The sequence below is a fragment of the Nelusetta ayraudi genome, unplaced genomic scaffold (genome assembly GCF_046127955.1).
Source record: "Nelusetta ayraudi isolate G7.1 ecotype Tasmania unplaced genomic scaffold, CSIRO-AGI_Nayr_v1 ptg000100l, whole genome shotgun sequence".
In the NCBI taxonomy this organism is placed as follows: domain Eukaryota; kingdom Metazoa; phylum Chordata; class Actinopteri; order Tetraodontiformes; family Monacanthidae; genus Nelusetta; species Nelusetta ayraudi.
Window position 1 is genome coordinate 16,358 of NW_027466150.1, and position 14,691 is coordinate 31,048.

The following is a 14,691-nucleotide window of genomic DNA, read 5'->3' on the forward strand; positions in this document are numbered from 1 at the left end:
GCGGAGGCTTGCAGGCACCAGCGGACAGAAATACATTTTCTATACGCTTTGTTCAGGAAGTGTGTGCACTGAAGAGGTTTCTTTGTTGTTGTTAGTTTGTGTTCTTATAGAAAACTTATGTAAATGTTTTAGAGTGTTTGTTCTAATCATCAGAGTGTCAACACTACAATAGATAATAATGAATAACCCACTTGAGTGTGTTAGTCGGTTGCAACCTTTTGGTCCAACATTAAAAACCAATTTTTCAATCTGTATTTTCCATCTGAGTCCTTTGTTTACTACCACCTTAAATGCCCAGTTTAAGCTTCTGCTAAAATTGATATATATTTACTCATTGGCCTTGTGCGTGTTCAAAGGGCAGAATGAACACCTGGCTAAGTGGGGAAAGGTTTCAGTGCACTTTGTGACTTCTCAAAGGGCTGAATGGGTGCTTAACACACAGTTCATGAAAAGCGGAGCAAGCGCACGAGATGAACAATGGGCTGTTATTATTTGGGGGGAGCTCACTGACCAGCTATTTTCTATACCTGCTTCCTCCTGCACTCACCTGGGGCCTTTCTGTGTGGAGTTTGTGTCTGCGTGGGTTTACTCCTGGCTTCCTGCCACAGTCCAAAAACAAGCATGTGAGGCGAATGGAGGACCTCTGAAATAAGAAATTGTGCAAAATATATTATTGCTAAAAAAAAAAAAAAGGGAGCTTTTACATCAACAAAAAACATAATTCAGAGTTTTTAATTGTGTTCATTGATCTTCACTAGAAAATTAACCGTCGTCTGCACATATAGTCACATCTCCCATTGTTCAAAGGGTACAATTACAAAAAAATTATACATCACATCCCAGTTATGACAGGAGTGTACACAGTGCGGTTCTAACTGATGACGGATGCCAGGGAGAATTTAGATGAACAGGTTGGAGGAAAATTGGCTCGTCCTCTCCGTGAACAGACGATACAAAACGGTGCGCTGGGCTGCCAGTCTCCCACCAGATGGTAAATGGGAGAGACACGGGCGATCGAGTGACAAACACAACCAATCAGATTATCAAAAGCAAGCCATGCGTACAGTGGAGAACGCCGGCCGGGGGAAGGAGATGATGTGTCGGCTGAATTCAAGCCACTCCTGTGTTTATTCGGCTTCTTGCCTCAAGATTTACTTTTATTTCACCGCGTCCTCTGGGGTTGTTTTGATGGGAACTATTTCCCAGAAGTAAGGAAAATAAAAGTAATTGAAGGGAATAAGGTGCGTAATTGTGTTGCCTTAATAACATCTTCCCCTAATCGCCTAATCGGGCGTGTGCACAGTTATTTGTGGTAGTGGAAATAATGTTCACAGCACAAACGATTTAACAGCAATTAAATTATTTATTTTTTTCATCTGATGTGGAAAAAGCACAGTGGGTGCTGTGGGGCATCCCCCATCCAGCAGCCAAGACTACACGGGAGAGAATAAAGTCATTGTGCGGGTGCAGGTAAAACGCGTGCAGACGTGTGTGTGTGTGTGTGTGTGTGTGTGTGTGTGTGTGTGTGTGTGTGTGTGTGTGTGAAGGAACAGCCGGGGGGGAAAGGAGGGCGGGGGGCCAATTTGCATACAGCTGAATAGTCAGCGCTGCCGTCCCGCACTCTACACCCGCATGAGGGCGAGAGAGGACACGCGCCGCAACAATGGGAGGCACGCTGCCACTAAAAAAGCCGTAACGCATATGGGTGGGTGGGCACGGAGCAAGGGGGACACGCGCCGCCGACACGATGAGAGCGCTCGCACACACACATGCACCGAAAAGGCATGTGGAGAGGAGTTTGGACGCACCGACCAACTATGATTGTGTTAGTGCGTAAAAGTGAGTGTGCGTTTTAATTCAGTGATACAGTCAAAATAGCTTGTGTGGAATTCAACATTATGTTTTGCCTCTTGGTGCAACAACAATGAGAACATATAAACATATTTAAGCAATGAATTAACATTTTATTTTGGTAGACTTTTTTTTTTTTAATTACATCTTTTATTTTCGTGCTCGTCTTTTGAGGCGATGCCAACCGGGTCTCACCCACTCAACTGTGCCCCCACCATGGGTGAAAGATGCACGCCGGAGTCCTTACAGAGAGAGAGAGAGAGAGAGAGAGAGAGAGAGAGAGAGAGAGAGAGAGAGAGAAGGGGTCCCAGAGGAACTATGGCGCGCACGGCCTCAACTCGAAAATGCTAAAGGACTAATTAGGCGTGCAATTGAGTGGAACCGATAATTGAATCCGTGCTTCTCATCTTGAAAGTTTCCGTCCGTTTAAAAAAAAAAAATAATAAGTCAACAGATGTTCCGGCTTGTTAATAATCGCCCAGTATCCGTGGTGGACGGCGAGCCGCGGTGCCAGTGGGTATTAAATCTGGATAATTGTTGGACTGGAAAGGGGAAGGGGGGGTTGAATATGCAGAGTGGGCGGGGTCAGCGGTGTGACGGGCGGTTTATGTAATGAGCGGAGCGCCGTGCAAGTCTATATATGTGGGAGGAGACGCGCCGCGGTTCATTCACGAGTAATAAGGCGAGCTGCGAACGTCCGTGGCGCACTTGACGCACCGACTCCTCCCGGGCACCCAAAACAAGTCGTGCGAGAGCGCGTGTGTGTATGTGTGTGTGCGAGAGAGAGAGAGAGAGAGAGCGAGAGAGAGAGAGAGGGAGGGAGGGCGAGAAAGAGAGAGAGAGAGAGAGAGAGAGAGAGAGAGAGAGAGAGAGAGACGCGCGCGCACACACCCGCCGAGCGACCATTGTGGAGTAACAGGACCATGCAGAGGAAGGGACGCCCGCTGAGACGCGCACCGTTGTGGATATAGGTTTTTCTCCTTCACCCTTTTGGATAACTTGGAAATTTTTCGCGAAGACGCTTTTTTGACGCACGACAGAGAGGAACTAAATAAAGGGGAGAACTCCTTGGAGAGGACAAATAAGAGGGATTTATACGTTTTAAAGGTGTTTTTTGTTTTTCTCCTCCTGGTTTGTTTACCTTGGTGCGCATACACTTTGGACCAGGGGAGGATTTGCTTGGTTCGGTGACGCGGCTGCCCTGGAGAAGCGAGAAGGATGGCAGCTTGGTTCACCTTTACCATCGCATTCAGCACCACGTTGATATCACAGGTACGCAGGGAAGATGGAAAAAGAAGTCGGTGGCGTGGTCACTTCACCGAAAGCAAATAATTAACCGTTTTTAATTATTATTATAATTATTATTAGAATACGCTTTATTATAGCATTTTCTTTCTCGTTTTAGGCACTCGGATCCGGCGTTTTTGAGCTCAACCTGCACGAATTTAAAAACCACAAGGGCTTGCTGGCCAACGGGGACGCGTGCAAGCCCAACTGCAGGACTTATTTCAAGGTTTGCCTGAAGAACTACCAGGCGGTGGTCTCGCCCGGTGACTGCATCTTTGGGAGGACAATGACAGCGGTGCTGGGCACGAACTCTTTCAGCGCCAAGGACAGTGGCACTTTACCCGCACCCATTCAGATACCCTTCAACTTCGGATGGCCGGTAAGCGCAGCGCGTTTTGTTTTCATCACAGCCACGGGCTCAGCGCCCGTCTCTCGGGCGTCTGCTGTGCGTCTCGGGAGCGCACCGAGTGCTGGCCAGCGCTGCTAATCCATATCATTAGGTAACAGCGTCGGTTGACAAACTGGACTGCTGCGATACTTCTTGCAAATAAAGAAAAATCGGGAGTTTTATGAAATTCTGCACTTATTCGTCCATAAACTATATTAAACTGAGTCTTTTTGGACAATTTATAGCCTGTCAAATGCAAAATAAGGAAAGGAAAACATCAGTAGGCTTTCTTGAATTTCTGAGCTCAGCTGTGATCCCTGCTAAACTAGTACATGGGGATATCAATTAACCAACTGTGTTTTCTCCTCAGGGGTCATTTTCATTAATAATTGAAGCCTGGCATTCACCTTATGGAAATCTACCTGTAGGTAAGTGCAATTTTTAGTTTTACCACAGGAGGGAGCTCTGTCTGTACATTCACACGCGATTCTTTGCAAAGCCCCGCTTCCCATTTTGCAGGGATAAACGCAGAAAAAAATGCAAACAACAAAAGAAGGCACGGAGGGTGGGGGGAGGGGGGGGCACATCATCAATACACACCAGCTCCTCAACATTTTCCTCTCCACCTCACTCATGTTGTTTTCATGATTTCACTAATTTTCACGCCTTATTCACGCTTTGTTGTGAACTTCAGAACACCTTTTTCATTCTTATACCCAATACAATTGGACTTCCTCCGGTTTATTTTTGGCGTGGGAAAGAGCTCTGGGCTTTGGTGAGAATACGCAGCGCCTGCCAAAAAGCCCTGACTGCATCTTCCTGTATTTTACACCTTGCTCTGTTCCGCCCTTTGGAAGAGTGGGTCTGGGCCTGGGAATGTTTTTGCTGAGCGAAAGAAAGAGGAAATTTCAACCTGAGTTTATCTTTCATGTAATTTGTATGGGACGTGATAAGCGATGCAACCTGGAACACTGAGATGTATGGACATTCCAAAGTGAAGAGTCATTCACAATGAAATAAAGCCATCATCGACGTGTATTTAAATGGGTTACATGCACCACATTATAATCAACTTCCCCCTTGTCTTTTCCTCCCTTTCAGATACCAGCAACCCAGAGTTACTGATTAGCTTTTTTGCCATCCAAAGGCAGCTGGGTGTGGGAACCGCATGGACTCAGGACATGCAGACGGGAAAGCAGTCGGAGCTGAGATACTCCTATCGGTTCATATGCAACGACAGCTACTATGGGGAAAGTTGTTCCAAGAAATGCACGCCAAGAGACGACCGATTCGGCCACTACACCTGCAACCGTGAGGGGCAGCTGTCCTGTCTGGCTGGCTGGAAAGGGAAATACTGCGAAGAACGTAAGCGGCAACACTCTAGTTAAAACTGTACGGACTCACCTGTTAGCTGGTCTCACTTCCTTTACAGTTCAAAGGGAGATTTTGGTGTTGTGCATTATTCTAAGCCTCTCTGCATGTTCAGTTTACCTTGGTTTGCTTGTAAAACCTCTTGCAAATGACACTCAACCAAAAGAAACCTTCGGTTTCATTGCTGGTTTATTTCATTTGGTGTGCTTTTGGGTGTTTTGGGGTTGTTGAGTTCACCACTTACCTTAAATTTCTGCTACCATCAGCTCTGGTCTGCGTCATGGTGTAGATCCTAGGGGGGGGGGGGAAACAACAACAAGCAGAAGATATTAGCAATTGCTCAGCTATACCGTTTCCCATGGGTCATCATTTCAAGGCCACAAGACGCCGGATGCTGTTACAAAACATGACGGCACAGAATGTCTGGCACATCTGGTCTACAATTTTGGTGCGAAGAGCGTTTCTCATTCTAATGTGCAATTGTGGTTTTTGTGAGCGCTCATTGAATATGGGTTGTGACACAGACGGCTTAGCATCACAACAGGCACATTATACTTGTGCAAAAAACCCTCTCGGTTAAATCATTCGCCACTGCTTCCGTGGCGCTCTGAATGGGCTCCCACGTTATGGGGCGGCCCGATGCCACCCAGCTCCATAGTGCCAAGGATCCCTACTCCTCCCCTTTTTTCACCAAAACATATTAATCAAAGAGTTGATCAGAGAGAGGCACCGTGAGAGTAATGGCTACCATGTGCCGGATATACGACCACGCCGGTGACAGCGGATCTGTCATTCACGTCACCGGGTGGTGAAAGAGAAATTGGCATGTGCTATTTTAACCGTGGCGCAAAATTCTAACCAGATGGGCTCACATGTCACAATTATAGGGGCATCAATCGTCAGTGACTATAGAAAATATACATGAGAAAGACGGATTAGGCAGCCGTCAGACACTATAATTTCCCCCTCCTGTCTCACGCGGCCACTTCTATGCATTAACCTAAACAAGCCCAGAGCATTTGAGTGGACACAGCCTAAGATGGTGAACAAACATAAGCAAGCGCATGGCTAGTATGTGACTGTGCTGCAGTTAACGTTGAATTTATTCTCATTTTAAGTGGAAATGAACAAGATGATGAATTCCAGGCCTGCGCTCAAACGTGGTTTCCAAATGTTTTAAAATTATGTTCAGGCCTGGATTGAATTCGTTCACACTGAGGGAGAGAAAAAAGGAGGGAGAGCGAGCGAGCGAGAGAGAGAGAGAGAGAGAGAGTCTTTTTTTCGTTAGCTTGTGTGCTCACCCCATTTCAATCAATGCCTTTTTAACACGGCGGTAATTTAAAGGTGCAGTGAACGCCGCACACACGTGTATCCGGGGTAAACATGCCGTAACCACGGTGACGGCAATTGGGAACGACGGCACAAACTCGGCGCTTCAGCGCAAAAGTGTCTCGACCACTTCCGGTGACAACGTTTCTAATTAGAGACACACCTGGTGCGTCGCTTGTCTGGCACGAGTCACGACGCCTCCCGCCTTTTTAAACGGCGCGTGCTAATGTGTGCGTGCGTGAGTGTCTTTTACTACCGTCTTTAACGCTGTACAGCGCGTGTCCGGTAACTTAATCTGGCGGGAGGGGGTGGGGGGGGGGCGGTTGCCGAGCGAGCGGGAGGTGACTCGAGAAGCGCGGCCGACTGCACGCGCCAAGGTTAATCGCGTCATTATTATCCGCCACGCGCCATCGATGGCACCTCCCACCTTCCACCACCACCATCCCACCCACTGCTTTCCCCTCCCTCCGCCACCACCACCATCACCATCGTCGTCGTCGTCGCCCTCCATTGTTGGGCGTGCAGGCAGTGGCAGCTGCAAATATGGCCGCGGCAGACCGCAAACAACAATGGTGACAGCTGTCTGCTATTGAGAGCGAGCATCTGTTCCAGGACTTAAACCGGCCGCTTACCGTCAGCCGCCTGATATGTTGCCCCGCGAATCAGTGTCATGCGAGCCCACCCGGTACCACTTTGAGAAGCGGGAACAAACGAACGCCCTCTCCACCGAGGCCCGTCCGTGCCCCCTCTTGTGAATGCGGGGCGGGCGCGGGCAGCAGGGGGTGTGGTGCCTGCGCGGCCACGTTTAGATCAAATGTTAAGCTTCAAGGTTGAGGCCCCCTGCGTGTAGGACGTATAGGATCCCTGTTGGCTGCGCGTATAGAGAGGTCCATTTCCCAGCAGTGGAACACATGTATCATCAGCTTTGATGGAGGAAAACAATGCCAAGGGTGATTAGTTAAAACTATGCCATAGAAGGGTGAAACTGAGTTGAAATTGCAAGATGGAAAAGTTGCAATTTGTTTAAAAGTCACAGGATATGAGTTTGAATCACATTAAATGATCAATTGGAATTAAGACATAAACAGTCAAAGTAATGGGTGTATGAATTTTCAGTATTCTAAAATGGCTTGATCGTTTGAACGTCTCACTTGTCCAAAAGCAATAAGCTAAAAAGACCAACATTTCACAAAGTGAAACCCTAAATTGATTTTGACTCACCCGGAGACTTTATTTTTCTTTAATCAAGACTGAAAAGCAGGGGGAGCGTTCCATTTATAGTCTCCAGTCAGTGGGATGAGCGAGGGCGGCCAACCTAGCAACAGCAGATTTCACTCTAACACCGTGTTACAAGAGTGCCAGTATCAATGCCTCGGAAATGATGGTGCAGAGCAGGAACCAACTGGAGAAGCATGGAAAAACACGAGCGGCTCCCTGACTGTGTTTTTGTTCATTCTTCTACAGCGATCTGTCTGGAGGGCTGCAGCGAGAGGAACGGAAACTGCTCCAAACCTGGCGAGTGCATGTGAGTATGAATAATTATCCCACCCAGCGCCGAAATAACTGTTGGCTTTTCTGCAGGAAGCAGATAGAAGGGATTTTGGAATTGTGCAAGTCACATCTACACGGAGCGCACAAGTCTTTTAGCGGTTTATCGATCAATGCCAGGCCCAGATAATCTTCAACATAATTAATCAGACAGAGGGGTTATTTCTATATTTTCCTTCTGGCATTTACTCAAACAAATTTTTCTCTGATCATATTTATTCAGAGAGACTCACTGCGTCACACGCTGACCTCCCTGCTTCCCATGTTCCCTCTTGTCACTGCTCTGTCTCGCTCACTCACTTACTTTGGTCACTCGCCACCGTGGACGATTCCCACACGCTCTGGCTGCGTGCGAGCGATTCCTAAACCATTCCCGTTTTGCCCTCTGTTTCATACGCTGATCCATCACGGCCGAGTCAAACTCAAATCGAGGTCGAACCCAATAGAAACGCACGAAACAGGACGGAAAGCTGCGATCCGGCCCTCTGCGCAACAAACAAAAATGTGGGAAACACTGAAAATAAATCTGAGACTTGTGGTTTGTCAAAGCAGCCACACAATGAGACTTGGAAAACATGCCAGGAAACTAAATGAAAACATTTCACATTTACACTTTGATTTGAGTTAATTCCTTCTTACCGGCAACAGCATCTAAAATATGTTCTCATTTCCTCATATAGTCTAGAATGATTGAATGTTTCATTGATCTTAACTTGGAGATACTCAAAAAGATCAGACAGATCAGCTCTGAAACGTCCAGTGTGAGGCGCTCAGTCAAACATCCTCTCCAATCATCCTCTTTGCAGATGCCGAGACGGTTGGCAGGGCACATTCTGCGACGAGTGCAAGAAGTACCCGGCGTGCAAGCACGGCACCTGCCAACTGCCGTGGCAGTGCCACTGTCAGGAAGGCTGGGGAGGCCTGTTGTGTGACCAAGGTGAGAACGCAATCGCACAACTTTGACCACGTCGTCTTTAAAAGATGCTCTCATATCGATATTTTATTTCCAACAGATGCTAAAAAAAATTACGCACTTGGCCTTTAAATGTCCTCAGATTTGCAAGCATCATCGTCGCCTTTCTTCCTCTGCCTAAACAAAAACTCTTGTCTCCGCCGCAGACTTGAACTTCTGCACCCACCACCATCCGTGTGAGAACGGCGCCACCTGCATGAACACGGGGCAGGGCAGCTACACCTGCACCTGCCTGCCGGGGTACACGGGGGTCAAGTGCGAGCTGGAGATGCAGGAGTGCGACAGCAACCCCTGTCGCAACGGAGGCTTATGCACCGTGAGTGTGAACACAGGCGAGTTCCTCGGTTGGCGGGAGGAGGAACCGCGAATCTTAACGTTTGTCTCTCGCGATCCCCCTCTGGCAGAATTTGGAGAGCGGCTACATGTGCACGTGCCCGGCGGGCTTCGAGGGCGCCCACTGCGAGCACAGCCAGCTGACGTGCGCCGACCAGCCGTGCTTCCACAGCGGCAAGTGCTGGGAGAAGGACAACGGCCGCAGCTACATGTGCGAGTGTCCCCTCGGCTACACCGGACGCAACTGCGAGAAGAGGGTGGACAAGTGCACCACGCTTCCCTGCGCTAATGGTACGGCTCTTCCTCCACCCCAGCCCCCCTTGCCCCACCCTCGACTTCCCCTTGCTCCCCCCACCCCTCTTTAAATTCTTGCAACTGGAAGCAGAGTTGGAGGGGAGGGAACAACAGGAATTGGTGGGAACTCGGCGTCTATTGTCCTCGTCGTATAAACACTCGGGCAGCTCGGAACGCCGTCTTGTAAAAACGCCTCTTCGGCCCGGTTCTGTTGACGACCGTCCAGCGAGTCTCGATTTCTGCCCAGCCGTAAACACACAGGGGAGCCCAGGGTCTGTTGCGGGGAGAACAATAAGCAGCGGCTTTCAGATATGAGGAGATATTTGAAGCATGTGAGGGTCTTCAGGGAGATCGTGTTCTCTCCGAATTTTGCAGCAGCTTAGCGGCTCGATCCTTTCGGCGTGCAAGGTTTGCCGCGCTTGTCAACACCAACCTCTTCTCTTCTGATCCCCCTTCCCTCCCTCTTTGCAGGCGGCCTGTGCGCAATCCACGGAGGCGTGAGAATGTGCAACTGCCGCGCCGGCTTCACCGGCCAGCGTTGCGAGATCAACGTCAACGAGTGCGCCGGCAACCCCTGCCTCAACGGCGGCACCTGCCAGGACCGGATCAACGACTACACCTGCGCCTGCCCCCCGGGATACACCGGACGCAACTGCGAGAGGATCCTGGATGAGTGCTCCCACCGGCCCTGCCTCAACGGGGGCCACTGCACCGGCGGGGGCCTCGGCCCCGGGAGCCCCCCGGCGACGTGCACGTGTGCGGCAGGCTTCACGGGGCCCCACTGCGAGTTCTTCGCCTCAGTCACCTCCCCGGTGGCCAAGGGGGAGATCCAGGACGGCTTCCAGTGGGCGGCCGTGTCCCTGGCCGTGGGCCTGGTGGCGCTGCTGGTGCTCCTCTGCATGGTGGGTTTGGCCCTGAGGCACATCCACCGGCAGCAGGCCCGCAGGGACCACTTGGACTCGGAGACCATGAACAACTGCTCCAGCGTCCAGCGGGACAACCTGATCCCGGCCTCCCAGCTCAAGAACACCAACCACAAGGTCGGCCTGGAGGTGGACTGCGACTCGGAGAAGTCGAACTTTATCCACAAGAACTACCACTTGGACTCGTACCACTCCAAGTCCAAGGAGTTCAAGGACGAAAAGTCCCATGAGGAGAAAAGTCTTATTTATGACAAATGTTTAGAGGACAAAGTGCCCTTGAGTCGAATGTACAGGTGAGAGGAACCGCATCAAACCTGCACAAATCTTCCTTTATGGCCTTAAAATGTAACTTTAGATTGATGCATGCTGCCGCCCAGTGATTGCACGAAGGCCCCCACATTCTTCACTCACATACAGTTTATATACACCACCAACAAGAGCTCTCCATTTGCCTCGCTTCCGCTGTTAACACAACGTGTGATTTGTGTCTCGCAGTGAAAAGCCAGAGTGTAGGATATCAACGATATGTTCCTCCAGAGACTCCATGTACCAGTCGGTATTTGTCATAGGGGAGGAGAGGAGGGAATGCGCCATAGCAACAGAGGTAAGTCCAGAGAAAAATAATAATGATCATATTAAGAAGTATCTGACTTTACTTGAAATGCATCCCGTTGTCCCAAGTGCGCCGTCCTTCACGCACGGTGACAGCGGACGCAGCTATTTTCTGTTGACTCCTTCAGTATGAGCCTTCACGTATGGAGCGCCATAAATTAGGCCGGCCCCATTCTTTATCTTGGCCACACGATGACCTAAAAATCCTGGACTTGTTATGAGTCCTCGCACATGTTTGGCTCAGCTCGGTCTCAGAGGTGCTATGCCTTAGCGCCCGTGGCATAAAGCGGAATGTATCAGCCAGGAAAAACGTTACGCTCGCGCTGCGAAAACACTCGAGAGAGACGTCAGCTGCGCGACTGTTGCTCTACGCAATTTCCACTCTTAATTCCTCCCTCTGGCTATTGTCCCCGCAGGTATAAAGAGTCAGCGGGTCGGGAATCGAAGGAACGCGGGAAAAGGAGACACAATCGAGGCAGAATTTCACATTCTGGATTGTTTACAAAACGCTGAGAAGTGACGGAGGAGATTGTTTAAGACGTCCAACTGCTGCTCTGGAACACTTGAGGACTGGAGAAAGCGAAAACACTCCGGCTTCCGCTCCGCGGGAGGATTTCAGGACGGACGGAGCGGCGAACCGAGCGAACTTTAGGGTCGACCAAGTGTTTGTATGCAAGACATGTACAGCGTTCGGACCTCTCAGTTGTGACAGTTGTCGAGTGTGACCGGCAAAAAAATACAAATACAAACAAACCGCAGTTTGCACCAGGTGCACAAGACTGAAGTGTCGACGAGATGACGGTTTGTTTCCAGTCTCCGCCGCGCAGGACTGGAGGAGGAACTGAAGGTGGATTACCGACCGCCCCTCGACTATGACCCAGCCTTTTTTTTTTCTTTTTTGTGATAATCATGAGGACTTTGACAGCCAACCAATCAGCTTAAAAAATTTAAAAAAAAGGTGCCTAGGATTTGACCCTCCCGCCACACACACACACACACACACACACACACACACACACACACACACACACACACACACACACACACACAGTCCCGCCATCTTCGCCTGCTATGCAAGACTCAGGGTCGAGAGACGAGTCTGCTCGCCCAGCATCACAATCCAACCTCGCAGAGTTGTGAATGTCTGAAAAACTAAACCTGTTAGCTGTCAATCAAGATGAAGAACTGACCGGTCGGACTTGGCCACGCCACGGTGAAGATTGTATGCAGCCCAAAATTCATTCACTAGAAGCCTTAAATGAGTTGGGGTCAGGTCGGATGCGAAATTTGTGCCCTTGTCTGTTTTTAGGATCATTTGCACTACAAAAAAGAAAAACAAAACAAAAAAAATGGAGGAGATCTCTCTCTTTTTTTTTTTTAAATCATTGTGGACATAAAATAAAAGGAGAAGACCAAGAACGCAATAGCCAGCACCGTGCCAGCAAGATCCACGAGAAAGGAATACGTTTGCATAGAAAAGTGTCCTTTTCCTATGCAGCACAACTGAGAAAAACAAAGAGACTCAATGTGTTGAGAAGAGACTGTCACACCACTGCCTGCCTATAATGAATTTCAAATACAGAACCAATAATGTAATTTTTTTAAAATGATGATTATTTCCAGAGTTTAATTTAAGTATGACACACTGCTCTTTATATGTTTTATAATATTATTTTGTATATAATGCATATTTATAAGGACCAAGCTTCTGAAGAATAAAACTTCCTGGAAAACTGTTTTTAATTTGACATTGGTGAAATTGGGGGAGGCGGGACTTATTTTTTGAGGTTGTCTTTAAATAATGAAAGTGAGTACAAACGATGAGCACGAGTGTCTGTGTTGTTCTTAGTCAAGGTCAGACGTTTAAAGGGATTTTTCACGAAAAATCTGAATTTCCCCCAAGAGACTGTAAAAAAAAAAAAAAAAAAACATGAGAAAAACATAAAATTGGTCCAAATTATCTCGTCAACGGGTGAAATTTTGCATGAACTGCGCCTTTTAAATTCTCCCCCAGCGGTCCATCCCCGAGCGCGGCCACGCCTCCCCAAGTGCGAACAGCCTCATGAATTTAAAATCGAGCCGCTCCCCTCCGCATGCTGAACGTCATGTTGAAACGCGGGGGGACGTTAGCGAAAGCGACCGTGGAGACGCCACTCGGTAGTGAGCGATTCCTGGAAACGCCTTTGGCTCCCCCGCTGCGCTCACTCACTCACTCACTCACTCACTCTCTCATTCACCGCCCCCTCGTTTTTTTTTTTCCCTCTCTCTCTCTCTCTCTGCGGCCCTTAAATTGGCTTGAAATTCAAATCCGTTTCCACAGACACCGCCCCCCTCGAGCTGGAAATGGCAAAACAAAGCCAGGCACCGGGGCAAAGGGGAGCACCCCCGCCCCCCCCACCCTGCACCAACCTCACCTCTCATGGTGTTCTCTCCCTCGCTCTTACACACACACACACACACACACACACTCAATTGGCCAAGCAAACAGATGCCGTGGGGGGAGCACCGATGTGTGTATGCGGTGCCATAAAAACAGCAGCATATGCCAGGCTCTTGTCCCGTGTGCATGACACACGGAGTGCAAAGACCTCCTCCCATTAAAAAATACACACACACACACACACACACACACACACACACACACACACACACACACACACACACACAGCACTCCCCCAACTGCCTCACTCGCCTTGAGGCTGGAGAGCAATATTTCATTGCCCGGTTCAGTGCTGGGGGGGTTTGAGGTGGGAGGGCCTGGCACCACAGGGAGGGTGAGACAACCAGAAGGGATCCAGTGAATCTGCTATGAATCCACATAAATTAAAAAGGAAGGAGGAAAAAAAAAAAGGCGGAATGTCGAAGCCGTCGGTGCAGTCTGGATAATCTCACTCTGTGGGTGGGGGTGGGGTTGGGTGGCGGTGGTGGTGGTGGTGGTGGTCAGGGGGGGGGCAACTCAAACGGTTAAGCGCCAAACTCGCTAACGTGCGTCACTGCTGCTCTCTCCAGTGCAAAAAAAAAAAACTTCCCTGCCTCCGGTTTTGCAGCAATCCTGAGACAGTCAACACCCCCTAATCAGCAGCAATCAACACTCAGCGAAGAATTCAGACACACACACACACACATCCTGTCAGCCTGTTGACCTAGGCATCCTCATCTTGTGTTGTTGTGTGCACCATTTGAAAAGCAAGAAAAACTTCAGATAAGGTTCCAGCGCAAAGCTTAAGAAAAACATACAACCTGTTATCGCACCAATTAATCACCCGACTGGAAGCGCTCCCCCCCCCCCCCACTCCCCCCAACCTCCCCAGTGCTCGGGTCTGCTACCTGACCCATCCCGACAGAACTCAAGCACTTTCTTCCCACCGCCGTCACGGTCGCGCCTTACGAGGGAGGACATACACATACGCGCTGGGACGGAGGCTGCAAACACATGCTAGGGCTTTGCTCTTTGGCCTCCGGGGTCTCCGCTGCGTTCTCATTGTGTTAAAAATCACAGCATCCTGTTTGTGACCCTGTGACATCAGCTCCTGTTTCCTCCCCTGATTAGAAAAAAAAAGGAGCAGAACACGAGAGCAGGTTTTTGTCACGCATTGCTCTCTGCGGTCAACCACATGACTGTGTGGGCTTTTTTTCTTTCCTTTTCTTTTCTTTCCCAGGAAGCAACTCCGAAACAGAAGCGGGCAAAACACAAACACAGCAATCAGCATCCTGAGAGTGGAATGTGTGCGACTGGTGACACGCATGGAAAATCAGGGAGCGGATTTGAGATTTTTCTTTAT

At 49.2% G+C, this 14,691-nt stretch overlaps 1 protein-coding gene and 1 long non-coding RNA gene across 2 annotated transcripts; one reads left to right on the forward strand and one right to left on the reverse strand.

Moving 5' to 3' along the window:
- Window positions 1-544: 544 nt before the first annotated feature.
- On the reverse strand, window positions 545-6,345 carry LOC142902995 (uncharacterized). Its single transcript, XR_012929164.1, has 3 exons — window positions 6,199-6,345; window positions 5,142-5,189; window positions 545-643 (listed from the first exon to the last, which is right to left on the reverse strand). It is a non-coding gene; the product is annotated as an uncharacterized LOC142902995 (long non-coding RNA).
- On the forward strand, window positions 2,530-12,647 carry dll4 (delta-like 4 (Drosophila)). Its single transcript, XM_076048378.1, has 11 exons — window positions 2,530-3,123; window positions 3,257-3,517; window positions 3,897-3,954; window positions 4,628-4,891; window positions 7,691-7,751; window positions 8,581-8,711; window positions 8,894-9,063; window positions 9,152-9,371; window positions 9,846-10,590; window positions 10,793-10,901; window positions 11,326-12,647. Exons 1-11 carry the CDS (start codon window positions 3,070-3,072, stop codon window positions 11,329-11,331), a joined length of 2,079 nt encoding a protein of 692 aa, XP_075904493.1. The 5' UTR covers window positions 2,530-3,069; the 3' UTR covers window positions 11,332-12,647.
- The last annotated feature ends 2,044 nt before the right edge of the window (window positions 12,648-14,691 follow it).